The sequence below is a fragment of the Lutjanus erythropterus genome, chromosome 21 (assembly GCF_056507025.1).
Source record: "Lutjanus erythropterus isolate fLutEry1 chromosome 21, fLutEry1.hap2, whole genome shotgun sequence".
In the NCBI taxonomy this organism is placed as follows: domain Eukaryota; kingdom Metazoa; phylum Chordata; class Actinopteri; order Lutjaniformes; family Lutjanidae; genus Lutjanus; species Lutjanus erythropterus.
In genome coordinates this window covers 18247831-18273833 of record NC_139337.1, presented here as the reverse complement: position 1 = coordinate 18273833, position 26003 = coordinate 18247831, and the positions used below count along the sequence as shown (strand labels likewise).

The 26003-nt window shown below is 39.9% G+C and overlaps 1 protein-coding gene across 2 annotated transcripts in view; it reads right to left on the bottom strand.

Annotated features, from left to right (window-relative positions):
* Positions 1-26003, bottom strand: part of arfgef1 (ADP-ribosylation factor guanine nucleotide-exchange factor 1 (brefeldin A-inhibited)) — a 78105-nt gene that overhangs the window by 23435 nt on the left and 28667 nt on the right. Inside the window, exons 3-16 of one of the 2 annotated variants that reach the window (XM_084710379.1) lie at positions 21637-21793; positions 20256-20402; positions 18179-18358; positions 16966-17019; positions 13638-14013; positions 12455-12580; positions 10611-10858; positions 10069-10202; positions 6702-6936; positions 4541-4640; positions 4098-4237; positions 3866-3974; positions 366-567; positions 154-265 (exon numbers count right to left, since the gene is read on the bottom strand). In XM_084710379.1, the coding sequence (XP_084566505.1) occupies positions 154-265; positions 366-567; positions 3866-3974; positions 4098-4237; positions 4541-4640; positions 6702-6936; positions 10069-10202; positions 10611-10858; positions 12455-12580; positions 13638-14013; positions 16966-17019; positions 18179-18358; positions 20256-20402; positions 21637-21793 (2320 nt within the window). The remainder of the gene's footprint in view (positions 1-153; positions 266-365; positions 568-3865; positions 3975-4097; positions 4238-4540; positions 4641-6701; positions 6937-10068; positions 10203-10610; positions 10859-12454; positions 12581-13637; positions 14014-16965; positions 17020-18178; positions 18359-20255; positions 20403-21636; positions 21794-26003) is intronic. The other variant, XM_084710380.1, reaches the window with a different exon arrangement.

The following is a 26003-nucleotide window of genomic DNA, read 5'->3' as shown; positions in this document are numbered from 1 at the left end:
ATCATATTAATCATTATAATCATATAATCGGTACAGCTCAGCTGAGATCAGTTGTGTGGTTTGTGCACCTTTATGTCTTGCTGTGAGAGCAGCACAGCAACTCTGTACTTTGTTTCATCTGAGAAACTGAATAAAAACAGGGTGACTTATTACCGAATCAAGCCTCTCCTCCTGGTGCAAGAACTGAGCAAGATCCTCTGGGGTTGTACCCAGCATGCCTTGCTCTTGAAGGTACTGGATTCCTCTCTTTGGTTTCTTGTTGAACCTGCATAGGACCCAGAGTTACATAACACACTGTAGCTGACACAGCATCACAGTAAAAACAAAATAAAATAAAATATTTAAGTGCATGTAGCAGAACTTACAGGTCAATGCCTTGCTCGATGATCTCCTTTTGCTGTTTGAGGACCTCAAACTGCTCGGGGTTGTCGGTGCCCGACATTTGGGTGCTGTAGCTGCCGATGCCAGATGAGGCTGTCGAGTCCAGCGAGTTAATGCTCCCATAGCGGTTTATGGTCTCTGGGGCCTTGGTCTCCGTGCTCTCCTGTTCTGATGGTTTCTCTTGACCTGAAGCGCAAAAATATATGAGATAAGACAACCCAGAGGGGATGATAGATGGGTGGAAATAACCAGAGTCCTTCTATTGTTACTGTAAGAAGAAACCACCTGAAACCATCACAGAGGTGGAAGTTTTTAATTGAAACTCAGTCCGTGGCACAAACTCAGTCCGCAGGCTGCAGAAAAGCGAGCTAACTTAAAGCTAGTACTGCAGCACAGAGACTTCAGTAATTGAAAGGGGAAACTGCAACACAGAGAACAAAAAGACCCTAAGGCCTTCTTAATGGTTGTTGTTGGCAGGGAGGGTAAGCGCACAGGGGTTACTCACATGCACGCAAGACCACAGCCTAACAAATTCCAGAGGACACATACTTTTTCACACAGAGCAGGTGCAAGGCTGGGGAGGAAGGGGAAGTTATTATAAAAAGGTGGGTTGTCTAAAAACCTCAAGGCAGTCAAAGAGGAAGCAACCAGAACTCAAAGACCAAGCGAGGTGGTTTCTCAAGGCTGCTGAGATGAGCTGAGGGATCAGGTCCGCCCTCCAACCACCGTGCTAGGGCCAGGCGTCTGATTACCCATCGGAAACTCTTTAAAACATTCAGGCCAGTGTCACAGTAATGTGAGCTGGCAGTGCGCTTCCCATTCTTAGGCTTACAGAGCAGAGAGAAAAAGGCAGAGGGATACAGAGGGAGAAGGTAAAATGACCTGAATGCTGCTGCGTACTGGGGAAATACTTAATGACATATTCATGGACAGCATTTGTATTTAAAGCTGGGCTAGGCAATTTATTTCTGGCATCATTGGGCAAAAGTTCCACAATAACCTTTAAGCTTAATGTAATGTAAGACTTCTGCTTCTCCTCTTGGCTCTGTTTTCAGGCTTTACAAAAATCTAACAGGTCACAGGAGACACATGTTGGTAACAGGGATGTTCCTCGCCACTAATTTCCCTGTCAATTAAATGCAAATTTTAATTTAGACTAGTCAACTAGTCTAACAGCAGGAAAAAATATTTAGCACAATATATTAATTGATAATAAATACTGTGTGTATTAAGAGTCCTTTGATGCTTTTAATCACATTCTTCAATATTAATGTCCAGTGCAATGACTTTTTTTCTGTACTAGCACAAAAAAAGAAAAAAAAATCATTGTATTTTGTTTGCCTTGGACTTTTTTCTCTTTTTGTCATGGTATAAGGTAATGAAGTAATGAGTATTGTTTTTTTTTTCATATTAGTATTGTATCAAAGTTTAAAATTCTAGTATTATAACGCTATCAGGAACATGCTTACTGGGAATGAGACCCAACTATCAACCACTTTCGAGCCATGTGGTGTAAGTGAATAAGGGGAAACCCTACGAACAACACAGGTTATATATTGTAAGACTAGTACAAAATCATCTCAAGCTACAGACACAACAAGCGTAAAATGAGTGATTCCCATCACAAAAACACGTTCTAGCACAAACACTCCATACTGTTCTACTATTACCTGCTCTTGCTTTGAAGTCAAACAAAACGGGGAGAAAATGACACAACAAGAGACAATTGAAAGAGTGATGATATACGGTATATTGTACTTGCACGGTTCAATGTTTTGTATTCACAAATCATAACATGCTTGCATTGTATGAGGAAGAAAACAGTCTTCATCTGAAATCCCCAACAGCCGGCAGGACGAATTTAACATTCAAAATTCAAATTCTGACCTATGAGCTCCTGTTAGATTGCTCATGAGTTGTCCTAAGTTTTGGCAAGATAACGTCCCTGCGAGTTACCACAACTGCCTCAGCTGGTTAGCCTTGACAGCTTAGCCTGAGGCTAGCCTGTGAGGAGTCCCAGGGGCTTGTGGGATATCTTTCCAGCCCTTTCACATAGTTGCGCTTTCTGCTTAGCTAGAGCCTTTGGAAAACAACAGAAATCCTCTGGTGTGCGGAAGACCCAGGGGCCAGTCACTCTCACACACCCATGGATATGCTCTATATGTTGTAGACAGGCGTTTCACAGCGGCTAGGCTCCAGGTATTGCTCCGTTTTAGACTAAACCTCCTGGATTAGTCTGTCTGCGCCGGCCCTGTGGGCATTATCTCACTGCCTCCTCTGGCTGGAGCTCAGCTGACGGATGCTCGCCTTCCTCCTCAGAGCTGTAGCTTCCCTGATGAATGCCAACTGTCAGTCCTACAACCAACTGCAACCGAGCTGATGGATGTGAGCTTTACCACTAACCCCAGTTAACCTCAATGATCAACTGCTGCCAACAACCAGGCCGATCAGGGAAAAGACTGGTGGTAACCTTGGCAGTCTCGTCTCTGACACAACATAAGTTCAATTCTCTACAGACTTTAGAGGAAAAACTTCAATCTGGATTTTTATAAGCAAAGCCAACAAAGCGTAAAATTGCAGGCAGACAAACAATTCCAGCATGTACCATCTGTATGTAAGCTGTGAACATAAACAAACCTTAATTCTGTCTGTTGTGTGTCTAAAGACTAAATATTGAATGTGTGTGAGCAATCAGAATGAACAGCAACACTTTATTTAAAGGGCTGTGCATAAAACTGTCATGACACCTGTCACGAACATGAAGGAGCCTTTATGAATGTTAGTGACTGTGGTCATTCTGTCAGTTGTGACATTTTGTTTGTTATTTAGTATTCTGTTTCTTGGTTAATATCAAGTTGTCATAACAAAGACATGAGGAGTGAGTCATTTTGAGAGACACCCCTCCCTTCAGAGGCTCTGCTTCTCAAATTCGCAAATGCATATTGCCAAGAAAACAGTAACTGAGCAATATGGCAAAATCCAGCATATCTGAAGGCTGGAGTACCGGTAGCGTCAATGAGGGAAGGTAATATTTTATTGCTATGAAAATACAAGTGTGGAGAAGACTGGCACAGAGCTGACAGACAGCTGCTGAGAGCCAAGGACAGACCTGATGCAGATTACTTTACTGGCAGGAGGGAAGCTCAGAGTTCAAACTTTTGGGGTTAAAAGGCTGATATATCTCTGGTCTTGCCTGTCTGCAGCAGTCACGCATGTAGGAGCCGATCATGGCTGTTCACAGTAAGCTTATTAGTCTCTGTCCATGGTGAACGCAATCAATCGTCAGTTTGATAAAAAGTCTATTGGATTAGAATAGCACTTCATAAATGACATAACGGATAGACTTAATGATGACAGACATAAACCTTCATAAAGACTCTTTTATGTTCATGACAGGTGTCAAATAAAGTGTTATCAAATGAACACAAAGGTTTTGTTTATCATATTCAGTTCAGGATTCATGTCCAGAGCATCAGTGTCTTACCGAGGCTGGTCTGAGAGTTGGGGTTGACATATTGGTCTTTACTCCACTCTACCATACACTTCAGGATGGACACTAGACATTCAAGGCCTTTCTTTCTCAGGGTGAGCTCCTACAAAGAGATGTAAAACTCGTTATTGCAACGCCTTAGAGCATTTTTAATTCCATTACAAAAAACTGTGACACCAAATAATGCAAAATACTAGAAAAAAAAAGGGAGGAAAAAAAATCTGACCTGAAGGGGCGTCGTGCCAAGCTCGTGGCCTCCGCGACCCTGTGCAATTTTCGAGAGGTCATTGACCAACCGCTCAAATATGTTAGCAGCGTTCAAGTCACAATCATAGTTCACGTAGATGTCCACCACACTCTGGGCATCTGAGAGAGAGACAGATGGGACACAGATGGAGTTTGACAGTGAAACAAACACAGACTGTGTGCTCTACTTTTATGAAGTCTAATGTGAGCAGCTACATAACTACACCTTTTATGAGAGGTTAATTCTAATCATTAAATTAACTGAAACCTTCAATAAAATATGATGTGATTAAACACAATGCTAATCAGGTTTTACTCTACCAGAAGCTTCGATTAGTGCCTCGTGATCAAAGTACCAATATTTCCTATTTATGTTAAAAAGGGCAGTTTCCTTTAATAAAGTAAAAAACAGGAGACACAAACCTGCACATATTCTAGTGAGGGTTTGAATGACCATCCACTTGTGGTCATAGGAGCTTGTTGACGTCTCAAGAATGTACAGGAAAATCTCCTTGAAGAAAACCTGCAGACAGAGTCCACGTGACAGTGAGAAACAACAGCAGCCAAACAAGGAGGAGCAGAAAAAAACCCCACCATCAGCTGTCTGCATTGCCAACATAACACATAATATTCTCCTGGAGCCCACATGAGCTTCCATCAGGAGACACAGTAAACAGGTGGTCATCAACATCAGCTGCTGTTGAGGTCAGTGTGGAGGATGTTAAACAAACCTAGCAGCTGAAAAACTTAATAATACATCAACCTTCTAAGCATTCACCTTGTTTAAAGTAAGGCGAAGCTCTAAAGATCTTACGTTAAAGATCAATGTAAGTGCTTTAACGTTGCAGATACTGAGCGTCATCACTCACATCTCTGAGTTTGTTCACATCACCCGTTCTTACTTCACATTGGCTCCCTGTACACGTTAGGTCTGAGTTCAATTTTTTACTTTATAAAATACTGCACAGACCTGCACCATCTTACCTATCAGCTGTAGTTACTCCTCATATACCTGTTAGGCCTTTACAATGTCAATATGCCCATGTCTTGACTGTTTAAAAAAATTAAACTCATTTTATTTGCCTCAGCCTTCAACCTCCTTTAGTCTGCCTTAAACATTGAACAAATCAAATACTCAGTCTATGTAACCATGGTTATGTATCTATAAACTGCATGTTACACTTTTTAATCTTGCTTGTTACCGTTTTTATTGTATAAAATTATAGTATGGTTTTTATGTTATGCATTTTGTGTGATTATTGCTTTTATTACATATACAGCCCTTTGAGGTTGTGATATCAGGGTTTTATAAACTAAACCTGGCTTCTCTTGATCTTTTTCTGTAAAATATTCAGTATAATCAGCAACACTGGACTGACAACGAACTTTGTAACTGGTGTGAAAATTTCCTCACCGTGGCATCCCAAGTGCAACCCTTAACTTCACTGAGGTGGAAAAATGTTACAGTAGTCTGTGAGAAACCACATCTCCCATACATCACTTGTGTGTCAGCTGCCTGCTGCACTGAGAAATGTTGGTGTCAAAATCAGAATATAATTCACGCCGTGTTCTCCAACAGGGAAACACGCCGAAAAGAGCAGAACTTCTATGTCTGTTTTATTTGAGCAAGCATGTTGTGAAAGGAGTACAGATGGATAAATTAGGTCCTGTAAAATAACAAGTGCAGATTTTTTAATTGTTATCTGTTCCAATTAATATTTTTACACCCTCTTTGACTCGATCTTCCCACTGTAGTCATTAATTTCCTGTGTTTCCCAGAAAGGCTGTCAGCTGCCAGAAAAGGTGTCAAAGTGTTGCTTCTCATGAAGAAACAGTGGGTGGACATACTGAATAAATATAGATACTGTACTTAACCAACTAGTTCATCAGGTTTTACCTCCATATATCAATCAAGTAGAGCTGAAAAAGAGAACTGAGCACAAAACATGACATGGAGAACAAACTGCTGAGGAACAGAAAGTGTTACAGTCTGTAGTAGATTAGAACACACATTAAGAGGGTTCTGACAAGAACCTTTTTATATTCCAAGGGTTTTACCTAGAACACACCAAGGGGGTTATACAGTGAACCAGGGATTTTATCTAGAACCCATCAAGGGGGTTCTACAGAGAACCCTTTTATAGTCCAAGGGTTTTATCGGGAACCAACCAAGGGGGCTGTACAGAGAACCATTTTATATTCCAAGGGTTCCGAGAACCCTTTTATGTTATGGTACAATGAACCCTTGACAAAAGAGTTAAGTAATCCAACATCCAAGAGTTTTTTTTTTTTTAACGAAAAAGGTTCTTAATGGAACCCTTATTCTTAGAAAGAACCTGCGACAAATCCTTTCTTCAAAAAAGGGTTCTTCAGAAGTAAATAGTTCAAGGTAAGAACTCTTTTGGAATTCTTATTCCTCAGAGTGTATTAGCCTGACAAACCCTGAGACATTAAGATGTCTTATTGTTTCATCGTGTTAAGGCGTATTCAGGCTGTCATCAGATATCTCTGCCATTACCGTTATATTTTAAGTCAAGCTGACAAAAAACCTGAAGTTTTCTTGATGCAGCAGTGAATGCTGTACCTCGATTTGCATCTTGAGGTGCGTCTTGAAGTGGGAGAGCAGAGTGAGGAAAATGGAGAGTGACAGTTCGAAGACCTCAGGCACGGAGGAGACTCCATTCTTGGACAGGGCCACACACAGGTACTGCTTAATGGCGTTGATGAACATCTCATTAGTCTTGAAGATGGGCCCGGCGTTCTGCAGGATGGACAGAAGCAGCTGCAGGGATAAGACCTTCGATCGCAGCTCATGGGACCTGAAGCAGAAGGAGAGAAAAGGAAGAAGTTCAGGCAGGGTTACCATGTATCTAGAGACAGCATGAAACACAGCTGTGGCAGTAAAATTATTAAAACTATTTGTGTGAAGTCAGAGGGAGAAGGTTATGTAAAGTAATAAAAACAAGCAAAAGAAACTGCAGAATATGATCAAGAGTATTATGAGGTCAGTCTGACTGTTTTAATAAGGAAGCAGATGATAATATATTGAAGAAATTATAATGCAGTGAGAGAGGAAAGACTGACTGTGTGTATTTCGGTGTGTAAAGTGCAGGTCCATGTCTGTATCTTTAGCTCCCATGCTGTATTGTGTACGCTAACCCTTTGAGAATGAAGCTGGCTCCTGCATAAAACAACTTGAGGGATTTTTTCCCAGCCATCTGCTCAAGACTCTGGGAACACATTGTCCAATCTGATGAGCATTAACATTTCAGACATTCAGAACAATACATCCAGCCATAAAAAGGAAAGCAGTCTAACTAAAACCAAGTACTTATAGGCAAATTCACTGTCCTTCAAGCAAAGTTATACCTCAAAGAAGCAGCAGTGTAATGCACACTGAGACCACATCATACTTTATCTCCTCATCTGAGAGTTAAAATCTTCAACAGCCATCAAAAGAAATGGTAGGGCAACTAAATCAAAGCCCCTGTGTGCGCGGAGCCCCAGCTTGTCTGAACTGTTTTTCGGCAGCAGCAGGACAGAAAAACCGGAGCTCAAAAAACATACTTTCAGCTACTTTATATGCTGAGATTGGCTGCTTCTCCGCAATGTCTTCCATCTCTGGCGAGCAGACAAAGTAGGATTTATGTGGCACAACAAAAATGTCTCTGCTGCTGCTTCTGCAAGTGCCCAAAAATATGGACTTTTCCCCCAAAAAAGGCTACACACAGGCATTCTCGAGGTAAACTTTCTGAAAAACTTAAATAGAAAATAGTTTATGAAAAACTGCTAAAAGAAAAATCCTCTGTATATATTAATGTCATTTTAACATTAAGTAACACTAATAGGACACTAGATCTGCAACAATTAAGTGATTATCAATAATCCTAATAATTAAAAACTCAAAGTTTAGAGCTTGGGACTTGGGACTTGAGACTTACTTGCTTTGTTGGGTAAAAAAAAAAATCTAAAGTAATCTAATGTGTTGGAAAGTAACGCAATAGAGCACTTAGATTTAGATAGATTTTTTGTTGTTGATGTGCAATGTAACACCTTAGTTTTGCAATATGCAGTCTGTTACCATTACAGTTTTACTCTACTTTGACCAAGAAGTACTGCTGTCTGCACCTGTCACCACTCTGAAGGTGAGGCTTTTGCATCTGAGGACAGACGCAGCCTACGGTCTCAGTGAACATTGAAAATGCTGAGTATCTCAGGTTAATCAAAATTAAGGTAATAATAATGCAGCTTTTCAGCCTGTTTGCTGTGTGCGTGACAGAGTGAAACATCCCACAGAGCAGCCTTGTTAGGAGGGTAAAAGGTTTGTGTCTGGCAGTGATGTGGCCCTCGTCACACACACAAACACACACATACACACACGCTGCTCTCTCGCATTTCTACCACATTTATTTTGAAATGCTGAAAAATTCAAGAATGGGCCGAGCTTATATTTTGCCAACTGGAGTGAAAAACTGAAAAGATTAGATAAACAAACAAATATCAAAGTGCACCCACAGACACCATGTGAATTGAGTTACACACAGAAACCAGATGCAGGAAATCCTGTTTCACAAAAGCTGCTGCTATCAGGATGAGCCAATCAGATGCCTCTATTTTGGCATGGTCAGAGGCAATATATTGAATGATGGCAAAATCTGATTACTTTTTTCCATCTCTGGTGCTTTGAAAAGGGAAGAGTTAAAATGGGACTCTGCGCTTCACGAAACCAGGAAGTGATTCAGAAAATGCTGAGCGATGCCTCATTGTCTCCTTCATCATCATCTCTCAAAACACTATCGTTAGCGCTGGAGCAATCCATGACTCATGTCTATTCTTATCCCAGCACACTCACACAGAATAATAACTGAGCCAGTACAGTACAGGGGGGTTCACAGTGGCTTTACTAACTGCAGAACAGAGTACAATATGACCTTTAAGTATTGATGTGCTAAGGAACAAAAGCTGGACAAATATCTAAATGACAAAGAACAAGTTCTCTGGACTCACGAGTCAGTCTCTAAATGCTTTGAGCAGTAGAAACTGAGGACAACTGCCCAGCTTTCATTGCTAAAACTGGGTACAAAATTAGAGGGGGTGTACGTTATTTTAGTGGCTGTGCAATCCACTGTTCAAGGAACAACCTTGCATTTAGAAATCCCCAGATGATAAGTGGTAGGCAGGGAGATCTCAGATTGTTTGGTGTTGCAAGACTACAAGTTCTCAAACAAGTCTGAGAATGAGAACATCCACAAGTAACTGACACAAATTACAAGAATTATTATGTTTCCTCCACTATGAACTCATTTATACAGCAGCACCATAAAGTGAAAGTTCCTCTTTCTTTTGCTTATCAGATGAAAGGGTTTTCTTTTAGTAATGTTCAGTCAGGTACAGCAGCGATGGTTAAAGAAATATTTGGTAAAGGTTTGTTAGAAATTAAAAGATTGCTAGAGTGATGGTATACAGAGTCTCTGCTATTGGCTAGTTACATGCTATCTAACCCTGATTGGTTGTTTGATTCAGACTGGATCCAATTTAAAAAAAAAACTAAAATACAAACGGGTGGGCACTCACAGACACACTGTTTTTTCAAGTAATGCTTTTAAATATTGTTAGTGACAGGCAATGGTCCAAATGAGCTCTCTCAACCAAAATTTTAATGAAATAATGCCTATTACAGCTTTTTATGATTTAAAGATAATTAAAATTGGTGCTGGTTAACTTTCTATCAATCGACCAATCAGAACAGAGCTTCTCGCTATCCCACCCCAACGCTGTGTCAAATCACAGCCTGTTTCTACACATGCTTTGTTAAGTATACTGAGAATATTTTTATGCCAAAGACGCAGACCTAAAAACAAGCTGTCTCGCATACTCTACAACAAGCTGTCAGATAAGATGAAATATGAAAAACAAAATGACCAGACACTGCACACAGGCTGCATTCGTACTTAGGATCAGGTGGTCCATCTGACAGCGGCTTCATTGACAGCTTGCAGAGTGAGCGAAAGACAAGGAAGGCATCTTTCTGAAGGATGTGGGAAAACTTTGCACCCGGCGGCTGGCCCGGTGCTGCCCCCGATTCCTACAGACAAATAGAAACAATCAAATCAGTGCACAGCTACAGCAACAGCTTATTCACATCCTCCAGCCTACTGAATGTGAAAGGTGCATGAATACAAGTCTCAAGGTCTATTAAAACCTTGATTAGTTAACGGTGCTATTTTTCATTATTGTTTTCATTATTTTTTAGATCAGATATTAAATTTTTTTGTACATGATTTTCCTCTTACTCTCAGCCAGTACTGCTGTTCAGCAGGGCTAAAATGTTACATCATAATAGACGAGAATGAAATATTTAAACGGGAGTGAACTCAGCTAACAATCATAACACAGAAATATGAAACACATTTGACTTAAACTTTAAAAGGAAATGTGAGGCGCTTTTAATCTCGATCATGCTTTGTTTCCACCATTCCGCTCTGTCCTTCACCTGAGTGTCATTGGACGAGACAGACAGTCTGTCATCAGGCAGCGAGGGAGTGAAGCTGGCAGAAATAGGCGTGCCGGGGATGCCGTTTGCATGGACGTGCTCGCTGTCGCTACCCAGAGTGCCCTCGTCCTCCAGGGAGCTCTGGGTGCCCTCCGTCACCGCCTCAGCCGGCTCTGACTCTGCTGGCTCACTCTCTCCGCCAGACTCCTTGGTGTCAGAGCAAAGGTTTGTGGGGTCCAGGCAGTGACCTGTGGTGATGATGGAGCAGGGAGGAGTTGGATATGAAGACACTTAAATACCTTGAAACATCCTCTACCAGAACTACATGTTTTATGACCGGCACGTCCCAGTTTGGAGGCGAAGAGAGGAGAACCAGCATTAAACCTACGCAATGTACTGCTATCTGTAAGTAAGCCACTGACTATCAATAGTCAGTGAATTACCTACAGTAGATGCTAGTGTGCCGACCGGCATCTACTGTAGGTAATTCACTGGCTATTGATAAGTACTTCAAACAACCACAAATGAAATAATCTGAACTATCCCTTTAAACTGTGGGATCTGAATCTGGACGTGATGTTCTGGTCAAGTACAAACAGAGAAAATGACAGCGGCACATTAGCAAATGGCATGTTCAACAGCATGTAAGAGAACTCTCAGGTTAAAAAAGGATACTGGAGTGCATTTCTGCTCAAGATCCTCCCAAACATGAAAGCCTGTTTGTCAAATTGCTGCTCAAGGCAAGAGTGTATTTGAAAAAGGAAGCCAAAGCACTATTCTTTTGTGTGTACAAGTTAATAAAGCTTTTTTTGCAACCAAGAAAAAATAAGGGCTTTTTTTAACATTTGCACACAAAGACAGAGTGCTCTGCCTTCTTTTTTTGCCAGCGTGTAAGGGAACTTCAGGGAGCTCGACCCGACCTAAAATTAAACTATAGCTTTCCAGGTTATTTCTTAATAAAGGGCCGGGGATTTTAGACTTTTGCATCTCTGTTCAGACACATTTTGTACCCAAAGAGGTGCTTCTTATTTATCAAACAAAAGCACCAGCCTGGAAGAACAGTTTACTTGTCACTTGTTCGCTGAGGTGCAGCTTGTATAATCTGTAAATTGTACCTCTCTCCTTCTTCCATATGCATTTCAGATAGGAAAGTGCAAATAATAGGAGGATAAATTATACATGTGGCTGATTCTACGGTTGAGCTGCATCCTGTTGGAAATTTGTAGGGGTCAGTTTTGCATTTGGTGGAAAAGTGCACATTCAAATAACCTGTATTCCACAGAAATGTCAAAGACAACAAACAAAAGGTGAGCATACTGAAAAGGGTTCCTGGAGATGAGCAGAGGGGTAGTTGTGCCTGAAGTACCTATACTTTCTGTTCATTGAGCTGCTAATGCACCATGTCAAATGCACTCACTTGCCAGTTATTTTAAAAGGATAGTTCAGATCATTTGATGAAGCTGTATGATGTACTTATCCATAGGCAGTGCATTACCTACAGCAGAAAGCGGTTGACAGGCTGCCAGTTTGGAGAACCAGCAGGAGTTCCAGTGTAGGAAGCAAAGCAATGTACTGCTGTGGACAGGGTCAGCAGCAAAACTTATTTAAGCCACTTAAGAAAAGGTACGCCTAAAAAAATCAAAGTGTACGCTATATTTAGAATATTTTTATGGCTTTACTTTACTGTCAGAAAATCTGTTATACAGGTATCATCTCTCTTGTGCTTTTATTTTTCTAAATAGTTGAATGATGATGATGCCTATAAATAAAGATAATTACAATCATAAACTGCCTTTAAAAATTTTTATTTTTATATTTTTTACTGCAAACAGAACACATCTGACCTCCTGCAACAGTGTTGACCACCTCCTGCAGAATACTCTGGACGATTTCCTGCGCTTTCTCCTCATAGTTTGGGGTCTCCTCGTCCTCCTCCTCAACTGCCTCTGGATGCTGCTGGGCTGCTGCATCTAAACAACACACACACACAGTTTAGGAAAACAGACTTTTTATTGACTAAAAGGTGCAGAAAGCAATCATATCCCTTCTGCTATAAGCGTAGTGCTTTCTGGGTGAGCATGAATTCAGTTACAGTGTGATTGACAGACTATTTTTTAAATCCTGCTTCTCATATTCTACACCAGTGAATGAGCCATTGTAGTGGTGAATGTGGTATCAGATGTTTAGAACAGTAAACAGTGATTCTGGCGGCTTTCTTTCTTTTTTTTTGAATGAAATTGCACGAAATGTCAAGAGGGAGGCTTTTATCGTGCATTTACAGGATGTTTATTGTAACTCAAGAGGTTTTTATTAGAAAATATACGATACTGAATGTGCATAGAGCTCAAGAGAAATTAAATGTTTAAAATATATGATTGTAGTTTTTCTGTGGCTGCTTATCAAATGCGTTTAGAGTTCAAATTATTTTTAAAACACAATTTGATTGTGGATTTGATTGATGGACATTTCCAAAGTATGTTTTTTCTATCCTAAATGAAGATAGGAAAAGTGTATTACAAAAGCATCCTAACTTCCCAAAATCTTAAATAAAACTCTCCCAGCTTTAGGACATCTAATAAGCTGTCCTAACTTTCATTTTTCCTCCACCTCTAGTAGAAGCTAAATTACTAACTAGCTAACACTAGTTTTTGCTGACAGTAGGTAATGGTTCACAGTTGTTTTAGCTAACAGTATCTAACAGCAGTGTTCACTAACAGTAGCTAATATCTTGTAAATTTCCCCAAAAGAACATTTTGGATTTCTTTACTATTGTTATGAAAACCTTTAACTCATCTGCTGTGTCTATTTTCTGTACGTTTCAATGAGAAAAAACAATGATTATAGGGTTGTTTTGCTCGACAAGATGGGAAAGGTAGTGACAGTTGCTAGGTAACAGACATAAAAGTTGACAAGCGATGTTGGAATTGGGGAAAATCTGATTTTAGTCTCTTTCTATATTAACTTAAGACTCAAGATAGGAAGTTTCTTTAATACAACTCCAGAACAATCAATTGTAAGCAGTCTTACTCTGTGCCGCTGCAGTGGCTTGATCTGCCTCAGTCTGCTCGTTTTCAGCCACGCAGAAATCAGAGCCGTTCTCTGGATCTGGGCTCTCGTAGACAGGCCCCTGCTCTCCCTGCTCCTCCTGCTCCCTCTGCTCCTCCGCCTCCCCAGACACAGACCTGCTGCCGCTCTCCGTGGCGGGTGTGGAGGGGGTGGACGGGGTGGATGGGATGGTGATGCTGGGGGTCGGAGGGGTGACGGGCCCGTTGGCCTCCTGGGCCTGACCCTTGGTCGGCGGGTGGATGTGGGTCTGGAGCTGGGGGGAGTCTGGCTCGGTGTGCTGGGTGACCGGGGAATGCTGCCGGTGACGCTCTCTCTCCAGCTGCTTTGCTTCCTGCAGCTGCGAGCAGGGTGGGACACACACACATACAAAAAAACAAAAATAAAAACAAAACAAAAACGCACATACACAGACAGTTCACGCAAAGAACAGGAAAAGCATTCAAAGAACAGGCACATGCAGCACACACACATACGCACACAGAGAAAAAGACAGGTTAAGACTATGTAAACAAACTCATAACAGCAATTACAAGTTTGAACAACCTGTCTAGATTCCCTGAGGGCTCACTGAACCCAAAGCAGAGCCACAACACTTCCAGATGTCAAAGCAAAAGACAACGTTTCTTAGATCTATTTTCAAGATTTTATAGCATCTACAGAGTGTCAGCATACATTAGATGTGTGTTCTAATGGAAATGTATATGAATACGCACTCACTGAGAAGTAGGACATGCTACTACAAGAGCGATGAGACAAACTTTGTGGAATCGATTCATGCTGGCGCGTGTGAACTGGGTCTATTTCAGTCTGCTGGTGGCAGAAGGTGTTTCTGATGGAAAATGGCTCATACAGCCGTGTCCTGGCTGATGCGTCATGGCTCACATGTGTTATCCACTGCTTCCGATATGGAGTACTGGAAAGTGTTGCTGTGCTTTAGCTTGGTAGGTCATGAGCGAGAAGTGGGTCACAAGACATTCGCACACGGTCTGTGGCCAAAAGAGTATGTGCGGTTAGTGACTATTGTGTTATTTCACATAAAAGGATGAGTCATAGCGGAAATAAAGTTTGGTCTTGAGAAGGGATGTAGCAACATATCAAATATTACAATATGACAATTTTAAAAATGCCACAATAAAATACCTGACTGTGACGATATCTACTGTGATATTACATGATTAATTGTTTTTTATTTGATCATTTATTTTGAGCATTTTATGTTGCATCGTTTTTGTTTTGCAATTATACATAATTCAAATACTATGAACCGAAGACAGTGCATGCCAGTTTTGCGCATGCTTAGGAATGGCCATTTGTATTTTATTTTATTTAAGAAGGAAAGTAGATGCCATGAATTAAGTTAAATCAAGCCTAGCATTTTTTCTTTGTTTTTGTTTTTAAATCTGCACTATTAACCATCTCTCTCATATTATCAATAACAAAAGATGTTGTGAAGAGGAGTTTTCTTCACTTTTATACAACCACCATAGGTAATGAAAATCTGACACGATTCAGACAAAATCATGTTAATGGCCAAGGTAATATTAAAGTTTTATTCAGGCTACATTAGTCATATTCGCCGACTTTGTTGCTAACTTTCTAACGTATCCGACATAGCGCATGTTGTCCTGGAAGTTACAGCAACTAGCTAGAAACAGCCAGCTGGAACTTAATTAAACATATAACAGATGCATAGCATTTTTAGACATTTTAATGTGTAGATGTTAAATATTACAGCCTTAATAGCAATATTATAGTGAGTGAGTTTTTGGTATTGATAGGTCCCTAATTTTGAGCAGATTAAATCTCTACAGCAGATCTCTGCTGATCTTGGGGGAGAAAAAAAAGTACTTAAATGCACAGTTACATACTTCATTATTTCATAGCAGATACCAATACAAGTTCCAAAAAAGAGAGAGCAAACAATTAACAAGCAGTGGAAGTTCTCTCAGCCAAGCTAAATTAACAACAGCCCATGGTGCATTTTCAATCCAAGTGCATTTGTAGATTTGTCGGGCATAAATGTTAAAAAACAAAACAAAAACAAAAACAAATTATAGACTTGAGTGACTCGAAGAGAAAAAGCACAGTAACTAAAGAGAGAGACATGGGTTACAGATGGTAATATGAACAGTGTGGCACATTTACAAAACAGTGGTGATAGATGGAGATCCTTCTATCTATAGCAGACGAGCTTTCCAATCATTAACTGTAATTAACGGCATAAATCTGCCAAGTACAGGGACACCGATGGCAAATGTAAATTTATTTCAGTCTCATCTGCCTTTCTAGCCACAAGTCACAATTCTGCATCTATTTAATGATGTTTTTTCTTAGAAAATCTCACAAGGCAAACCAAAAGCTGCATTTCAAATCTAACTCCTTTTATTAAACCCATTATGTGTTGTTTTCAAAACCACGCTTCCAGAAGCTGTTCACCTCTAATTAAATGAGCCTGCTGCTATTGTCACATTTAAATGTAAGCAAACCAAATTCAATGACACAGCATTCTGAGTGAAACAATTAGTATTGAATATGAGCAACAGTAACAAGGCCAGACAACACACCTCGGCTGGAGGGGACAGGCGAGAGGCAGCGCAAACAAACTAAGCTCATTATTTAAATGCCACCTCAGTCGGATAGTGAAGGCTGAGTCTGTGTGAGAGTGAGCCAGACAAACAGTGTGTGTGTGTGCGTGCGTGTGTGATCACACCATGCTGAGCTGCAGTCAGGAGGATACATCTATACACGAACGCATAAAGTGGATCTCCCTGTACAGCAGCAGCAGCACACTATGCAGGCAGTGACAACACAACAATAGGCCTCTGCCTCAAAGTCTGCCTTGTCTCTCTATCTCTACCCCTGACTGCTTCTTTATATTTCCCCGTCTGTCTGGGTCTCACTCAATACCAGTCGCTCATTGTTCTAACAGAACTATATTAGGCCTTTGGAGAGTCAAAACGTAACAAAAAAGCTGGCAGGAGTGAGACAGGCATAGCTGACCTGCAATAAAACACTTACTGCTTCACTCCGGTGTGAATGTAAACTAAAATGTAGACTGGTGCAGGAAAAAGCAAGATGATTTGTAGGCAAGTCAACAAAAGCCACGGCAAGCATATGGTGGAAAAGAGTACACAGCATACCTGCTCCTGTGCAGTGTAGGAGCAAAGGAAGAGGACGGATGAGTGCATGAATGGATGAGGATAAAGCTTAATGCGCAAACACAGATACACAGAGAAGAGTTCAAAAGAGTTCTGATCAGGCAAGTCACGGCAAGTCCTGCACGCTTTACCTGGCGATCACGCTTTCTGGAGGCCAGAGACCAAGATAGCTTGTGATTTGTAAGCTATGTGTCCAAAAGGAAGGGAGGGAGGCAGGTGAGGAGGGGGAAAAGTGTCATTCAAAAAGAAAAAGATGACATTAGAGCAAGCTTTTGTTTTGAAAGGCAACACCTAAAATGTCCCTCTGGACACAAAGCAAACAGTAGACTTAAATTACAATCCCAATTCCAAAAAAATGAGACATTGTGTAAAACATAAATAAAAACAGAATGCAATAATTTACAAAAACTTTTTGACCTATATTGAATTGAGTACAATACAAAGACAATATATTTAGTATTCAAACTGATAAACCGATTAACCATTTTTGCTTGACATACAACTTCTGGTGTTCAACACTTCGGGGTCTCTGTATTTTGCGCTTCATAAGGCACCTCATATTTTCAATGGGAGACAGGTCTGGACTGCAGGCAGGTCAGTCTAGTACCCAAACTCTTTTACTATGAAGCCACGCTGTTAGAACACGTGCAGAATGTGTCTTGGCACCGTCTCGCTGAATTAATCAGGGACGTCCCTGTAACAGACATTGTCTGGATGGCAGCATATGTTGCTCCAAAACCTCTATGAACCTGTCAGCATTAATGGTGCCTTCACAGATGTGGATTTTGAAATTAGCAATCTGTCTGTCTCCTGTTATCAGTTACTACCAGTCACCCCTGTCCCAACTTTATTAAAAAAAGGTTGCATTAATGGCATCAAATTAAGAATTAGTGTATATTTACAAAAAACAATAAAGTTTATCAGTTTGAACATTAAATATCTTGTGTCAGTACTATATTAAATTGAATACAGGTCAAAAATCACTGCATTCTGTTTTTATTCACACAACATCCCAACGTTTTTGGAATTGGGGTTGTAAATCAGTAGTAGGTTGTTTTAAGTAAACCATCAAGCAGAAAGCTTTCCCACAGAATATAATGTCTTTCATTATATTACAGTCCAATCTGACTCCATGCCAAAACAGCTTTACATATTGCTAATTTGTTGCAGCATTTTCAAACTGCAACCTCGCAAAGTTTGATCCTGAAAACAGCTGCTTTTGTTTAGTGTCACATTTCATCAGAGAATGGCTCAAGGGAGGAGTTGCCCTCTCTCTCGCGTTTGTGCGTCTACATAAACAGCATTCAGTGTTACAAGTGAGTGTTTCCAGACGGTTGGACATACTGCTTGATTCTCCATGCGTGCAAAGATGACGTTGAGCATCTGTGTGAGCGTGGCCTTGGCCGTGGTCTGGTTGATGAGGTTCTTGCTGGCCAGGTAGATGTTGTAACAGGTGCGGACGGCCTGCAGCACGGTGCCCTCGTGGATTTCTATGTGCTGGGAGGTCACCGCTGTCAACAGAGCCTGGAAGAGAGAGGACAGAGTGAAGTAGGGGAGCACAGGAGGTGTTAGAGGCAAGACTTATGGCTATATCTTGTGCAAGGAAAGGACAGTGGAGAGATTTACCAGAACAAATTAATTTTCTCTGCTGTTACTGCGGGTTACAAAACAGGCTCGAATTCATATGCAAAAGGTACTACATAAGTCAGGAATTTTAACACATATTTGTCATTTTTGTGACTTACTTTTAAGTTTACTTTACATACTTTTACGTCACAATTTTAAACATGTAACCTCACCACTTGCCAGTTGTGTCACATCTTGCCAATACTGAACCATTTTCAAAATTTTTTGTCCCCATTAGTCACTTAGACACAAAAACATAGTAAAATAAAGTCCAGGTTGAAAAATACCCAAGTTGCCTTTTAACACTAACTCTTCAAGAGTGAATCATTAACAGATAGATGATACATTGAGGGAATAACATGAGGTTACAGAAGAGACGTGAGCATTTTTTTAAAGATAAGTTTCTTTGATGATTTCTTACCCACAGTGTAGCACCACAAGAAAGACCATCAGTCATTCGCACCAAGTGCTTACAGGAGAAAAATCCAGAGAAACAGATTTGGCTACAAGCTACTATGTGAGGAAAATAACGATGGCGGCTTTGGCACTTTCAAAGTTGCAGCAGTATTACAAGTCACATCTCACTGATGATGAAATTGATGACCAAAATTTCAAAGGTGTTTTTTTTTTTTACAGCTTGTGGAAGGTTTGAGGCTTCCATTCCACAATGCCTGTGGTCAGCAACCAAACTATGACGATAAACAACCATTCAACAGCAAAATAAAATCAAAATTCGGGTAGCCTTTGAGAACTGTGAGTGCTCTTCTGCCTTTGTGGCAACATTTTCTAATTCACTGCCATTCTCCAGCACCTAACAACAAAACAAACAACAAAAAAATATCAATCTAGAAGAATCAAACAGATTCTGACCTTTATAAAGATCACGAATACTACAAATATAATTACACTGTTTATTTTAGAATAGAAGATTGGCAAAATTGCTAGAAACTCCACTTCACACTTTAATCACCAATTTAAGTCTCGTCTCCCTGTAATTTATCACATTTATAACTTAATTTCACACTAAACTACAACTAAATTAGTCTTGACAAATGACATATTGACTCATATTCTAAAACAAGGTTTGTCTTGTCACAAAACAATAATGCAGAAGGATTGTCTGCAGTAACCAAAAAGCAGCTACTTACAGGGTGGATTAATGTAATTATATATCAATAAACCTGATTTCATATCAGAGCAAATGATCAAACAAAGATATAGAGATCTGCTTTTGAGAAATAAAAAAGTATCTCTGTAATGCAGGCCTATTCAACTGGTGGCCCATGGGCAGAATGAGGCCCCTTAACAACCTCAAACCGGCCATTTGATTATTTATGAGTATGACAAACAAGTATATCACTGTGACTGTATTTAAAAACATTCTAAGTTTATGGGTGTTTATACTGTTCAGAAGATTATCATTTTATTTATGAGCCCATTCATTGGTTATGTCTTTAAGCAGAGACACTTAGTGTTTTAAAAGGTTAACTCAGGCTGTTTAAGCAGAAGGGAAAAAAGAAACAAACTGAATGAAGAAAGATGTTAAATGCAACATTATGTTCATTAAAACAACAAGCTACACTGGAGCTAAAAAATAAAAATGTGCATTGTTTTACACATTTTACTCCCTTACTTTGCACGTGAAACATAGAAAAAAAGAGAAACTCCTGTTATGATTAGGGGTTATACAAATAAAACTGACTTGACTTCCAAATCTGACCCTCCTAAAAATTTGAGTTGAATGGTCCTTGTGTAATGAACTGTGACATCTCAGAAAACGTGGGCCGGAGCACACCTTAATAATCTGTAGCTGAACGCCCTCATCAGTCTGCGGCCCCTGGAAACATGCACAGATGGTCTCGATGATCCTGTCGATGAGCTTCTTGCCCGGGGCCGTGCTGTCCGGGGCGCTGCCTGTCAGGTGGCCATACGCTATCAGCTTCTACAAGGCAGATACATATGCAAACACACACACACACACACATATATATGAAGACAACTTGTGATGCTTCAGAACATGACCTGCCAGACTTTATTGCCATGAAACTTTCAGCACAGTGACCTTAGTCAAGAAACAATCTGCATGAATGTATATTCAAGCATAAGTTGTCTCAGTTGTCTCAACAAGACTTGGCTGAGATACACTTTTTTAATGAGAGTCTTATGAAGATTTGAAAATCACCTGACTATGATCCAACCAAAATCAGGTCTATCAGCAGAGGTGTTCTGGGAAAAAGAAGGGGTGAATCTCCCACAAATTACAACAGAAACTCTAACAAATGTTTATTACTCATTAAAAAAATCTCCTCTGTAACATAAAAAGTTCTCAGAGATCCAAGTACCTGGCATTACTTTTTTGCTTTCTAAAACAATAATTAAATTTGCATCACTATATGAGGATACTGGTGCACAAGTCAACAAATTGACACTTATCCATATACATGCTGGCATTGATTAAAATAAATTTGAAACAATTATTTAAATACATTTGAAAACCAGCAATTTTATATTACTTTCAAAATATTCATGACTGCCATACAGGCAGTAATCTACATAAATGTTGGCAATCATGAATATTAACTTAAACGTGTTCTGCAAGGGTCCAGACCTTCAAATCTGCCCACTCCAACAAGTTGACTGATTCTCTGAAAATGAATATGGAAATGCAGTGAAACAAGTTGCCAATCAGCCAGATATATTTTCATTATAGGATATTGAAAGAAAACAAATCTACCAGGACATTTTGACCCACTTATGCATCTACGAGTTAAGAGTTTCCTTTTGCACGTTCACTGTGCTGCATCCAACTCTGTGTCTCTTGTAAAACACAGTTTCTGGTTTATTGTAGACAGAATTGAACCCTTGTGTGGACATCAGACAAGAAGACATGCATAAATCAGTTTTTTGGCATCACAGATATCAGTATTTTTCATACTTTTTCCCACTTGGATTTCTTAAAACTTCTGATATGTTATTAATTAAATATTTATGAGACTTAAGCAGTTGAAAGAGTTTCTGTTGCAGTTTGTATGGGGTCATGACATATAGCATAATGTCTGGACTATAAGATCTTAACAGACATTGCAAATGAAAAACCCATCATGCAGCAGACTGCCATATAGAAACACTCATGTAAACATTCAGGAGACTGCAGTCCAACCTGTCCCACCACTGACCTGTAAACAGTCGAGCGAGGTGATGACAATGCGGGGACATTTGGACTGACATGCCAGCTCAAACGGCAAGAAGTACTTGTCGGCTTCAATGAAGTTGGTCTTTGATTTGATTGGCGGTAAAGTGCTGGAACCCGATTTGCCGTCTCCACTGGGTGGACTAGGGAGGAAAAAAAAGAGATAGAGAGACTGTGAGATAAACACAGTGATCACACGGTCCAGTCTGTCTACCAGAGTCACTGGGAAAAAAGAAGCAGGGTTTGGAAATCAGCCTGACACATTCACAGACATCCAGGCTAACGGAGCATGAAAAAACGAGTGCAAAGAGTGGCATGTTTCACGGTACACAGTATTTCAATTAAATGTATTTAATAACTTCTGAATATTTTGCTGGCAGAAAAAAAGATGCAAGTTGTAACAGAAACCAAAAAGAGCTTTTATTTGTGTATTTGAAATACATTATAGAAAATGTCATTTTATTCTCAAGTAAGACATTTTTATCCTCAGGTTTCAACTGTAGAAAAAAAACTGGACAACAATCAATCTAATCACAGTCAGTGGCTAAATGCAGCTGCATTAAATATGTCAGGTCCAGCAAGGAGCTCATTGTGAACTACCATATTTCATTTGTGTTCCTCATGACCTGAGTGAAAGTCCTGTGTTTGGCAGTGCAGCTGAACATGCAACGGAGTAGACACATTTTTTGACAGCTTCACAAATGACTGATTTAAAACATAGTAATTTTTCCACTTCTGACTAAAGTTCTCTATACTGTGGCTCCTAAACCAATGTCAAAGTAGACTGAGAAAACCTTTGCCGATAGACAGAATATCCGACCTCTGTTTTAAAAGTTTTGCCAGCTAGCCACAACCCACAAGGTGAGCCCTGCAGCAGTGAACACAGGCTCTGCCAGCAGCTAAATCAAATGAAGCTTTGTTATCAGATCTGCTCCATGCAATAACAGATTTGAATTAAGACCTGTCAATTCAAATCCAAAAGCTCCAGTCAGATGTCACAGGGACCAGAGAGTGACTCCAGTCACTTGAAACTGGTGTTAACAATCATGACAGCCAGACTGATGAATGGGAGTCACTTTGCAGCTCATACTGACTGCACTGGGAAAGGAAAGTTCAATATGGATTTTAGGCTGATTGTACAGGTGACTTATATGACTTTTTCTGGAGAGAACATGTTGAAACCACACAGCATGCAGCTCTGAATTCACAACTTTTCATCACCAAGATATCCTGAATGAAAGTCAGACCCATATTGAGGTGACTTAAAATGATTTTATATTAGTTTGTATACATTGTAATTTGGTATTTTCAAATAATTAAATACATTTTCAATACCAGTATTTTGCATTTTATTTAAATACACTTGATGAGCAATTATTTGTAATTTGTAACAAGATACTTTTCGATGTATTTGTGCTCATGTCTGACTGTGCAGAGCAACTTCTTCTCATCCACAGCTGTAACACAACATTAAATGTGCTAAATCTAAAAAGTGTCTTGCACTGCGTCCTGCTCCTCTGGGAAAATGCAGAGTAACAAAACCTTTATTACACTGAATTTAATGTAGAGCCTGACTGCTTCAAATTTTTCACTTGATCTCTCTTAGGGAGGGGCACTAATCCCTGAGGTTTGTTATTCAGGCTCAGACCTCGCCACGTGTTCATGCTGACAAAGCATCTCCTGAGCATGCTTCGACTAAATCTTAAATCAAATGATACAGCTATTATTTTCTGATTTTTTTACAGACCAGACATAAAGTATGGACCATTGCTTTCAGCAGCAATGTGTCTACAACATCCCTGAACACAACCACCACACCCAGACTGCACTCGCTGGAATAGGAGGAGAACAGAGACAGGGAGGGAGGAGGGAGGAGGGAGGAGGGAGAAGGGAGGGAGACAGATAGAGAAGGAGGGAGGGGTTGTATTGTTTATGTCTTGGCAATGAAAAAGGAAGACTTCAGCTCTTTTTAGAGGGACGACCTCACCAAGTATAGCGGGGGCACAATCACGGAGAGAAACAGAAGAAGAGAGGAAGGATGAAGCGTCTTGTAAAGGAAGGGAAGGGGGATAAAATGTTACAAAGAGAGATATTTGAAAAAAAAAGAGGAACCAGACAGCAAGAAGCTTGAATTAAAGAGGAATTAGAGAGAGATCAAGAGATCATAAGAAGAAGCAGGGGAAGAGTTAGGAGTTAGGAGCTTAGTAAAGGAAGGGAACCAACAAAATAGTACAAGAGACATCTGAAAACAAAAGAGGAAACACTAACAAATTAAAGAGGAATTAGAGAGCGAATAAGCTACAGAACAAATGTAAAAACAGAGATATTTGGAAGAATCTGTTTAACCAGCTTGTCACCCTTATCAAAACCTTTTGGACAATAACATCAAAGTAGAGCTGTGATTCAGCATCCCCTCTCTCGGCTCATCTGTATGGTCTCCATTTCTCTCAGCCATTGTGCTGTGTGTCTCCAGGGAGCTCTTCTCCTCTGGCTTATTACTGGACTCCCTGCTTAATGTCAGCCTGCCTGCTCTCCCCCTTATAATCAGCCCAGCGTCAGACTGAGCCTGCTTATAAAACATAATATGGCCATTAACTGGGTTTTCAGTCAGACAGTGGGGTCTACATTGACGACTCCCTGGTGCTGTCGCCGGGTGCTTCATTTGAAGCTAGCAGGGTGCATTTTGTCATGGAGGGAAAGACAGATTTGTACAGCTGTAGATCAATATAATATCAATATCATGGTGTAAATGTCATCTGGTATTGGTTATAGTTATGCATCTTAAAGTTTGAGCTTAACAGTTCACCCTTGACTTTGGAAATAGCATTTTTTTCATGGATTAAAGAAACAAAATATAACTTGTTAACTACTGAGGTTTAGAGGTGCTGGTACATGGATATATTGCCTTTTGACTAAAGCCAAACTGATACCATCAGCCCGATATGGGCCTATCACAGCTATATCAGTCTATATCACAATATAATGCAATGCAATTTTTGTTTTTTTTAGTTTTATAGGCATGTGTTTCTTTAATTCATGTTTAATATATAGGCTACATATTTTTTATTCTCGTTGTATTCTTTTTATTTAATTTTTTTTTAAATAACTGTGAAACCTCACTGTTTCAGTGCCCTGATGTTTTGAAGGTTTTTTGTCAAACTGTATAATATACTATATTTACCCCTCTCAAATGTTTGATAACCACATCATTGCAATATCGGTTGACATATCAATATTAGGATTGTTTACTCCCTAATATTGGTATCAGCATCATCCCCACAAACCCCAGTATCAGTCAGGCTCTGCTTTAGACAGGGCCAATCTGGCTGTTAACCCCTTTTTTCAGTCTTTGCACTGAGCTAGGCTGAATATCTGCTTACTGTAGCCTCATATTTATCAGACAGATATATTTTGTTAGCTAACTCTTGGCAAGGAGGCAAATTATGTTTCCCAAAATAGCAAACGATTCTTTCTACTGTACTTGATTTAAGCCAACATGGATGAGAAGAAGAGATGGGAATCGAGAACCAGAAATATTGAGAATCGGTCCCAAAATGTCAAAAATATCAGAATTATATGCCTCTGTGCTTATCAATTCTTTTTATCAGTGTCGGCATGTTTTTCTGACAGTTGCAAGTAGCAGAACCAACATCAAACCAATGCATCTACAATACTGCAAACTTGTTGATGTTACATACAACCAGTAACATACACTGGTGCAGTTTCATTGTTGGTTACTTTAATTTACTGCTGTGTTCTCCACTTGTCTTCTGCTGCCTTGAGATGTGTATGTTTTTGTCTGTCTTGTGTTTGTGAAATTCAGTTTCCTTTTCAGGGCATTAATGAAGTACCTCATACGGTACTTCAAATACAAAGGAGTCATAGTGGAGAGGAAGAAACAGTCTAAAGCATTGCTTCATTTCACAAAGAAAGATAAAAACAGTGCAACTTGCAATGTTCGAAAACTATTTCAAGTAAGGGTGGAAACAGCAGCAATATGCTGAAACATCTTTCTACGCAACATGGGCTTAAATTCAAGAAATGCCACACTCTGACACTATGCGCCAAGTGCTACTCCTTCTCAACCGAGCAGCACATTATAATAAGATTAACGCCGCACAGGCAGGCTTAGCAGATTTTTTTTTCTTCGACTATGAAAACTAAATGAAACAAACTGTTGCTACAACTAGCACTGAGGCTACAGCCAGCTCAACTTAAATATATCAGGAACCAATAAGGGAATCGAAGTCGATCTTAAATGTTTCCTTTTCCACGTCTTTGGGGTGGTGTTACGTGATTAGCCCCCCAAAAAAGAACAATTACATTAAAATGAATCTGTTTTGTCATCAAATT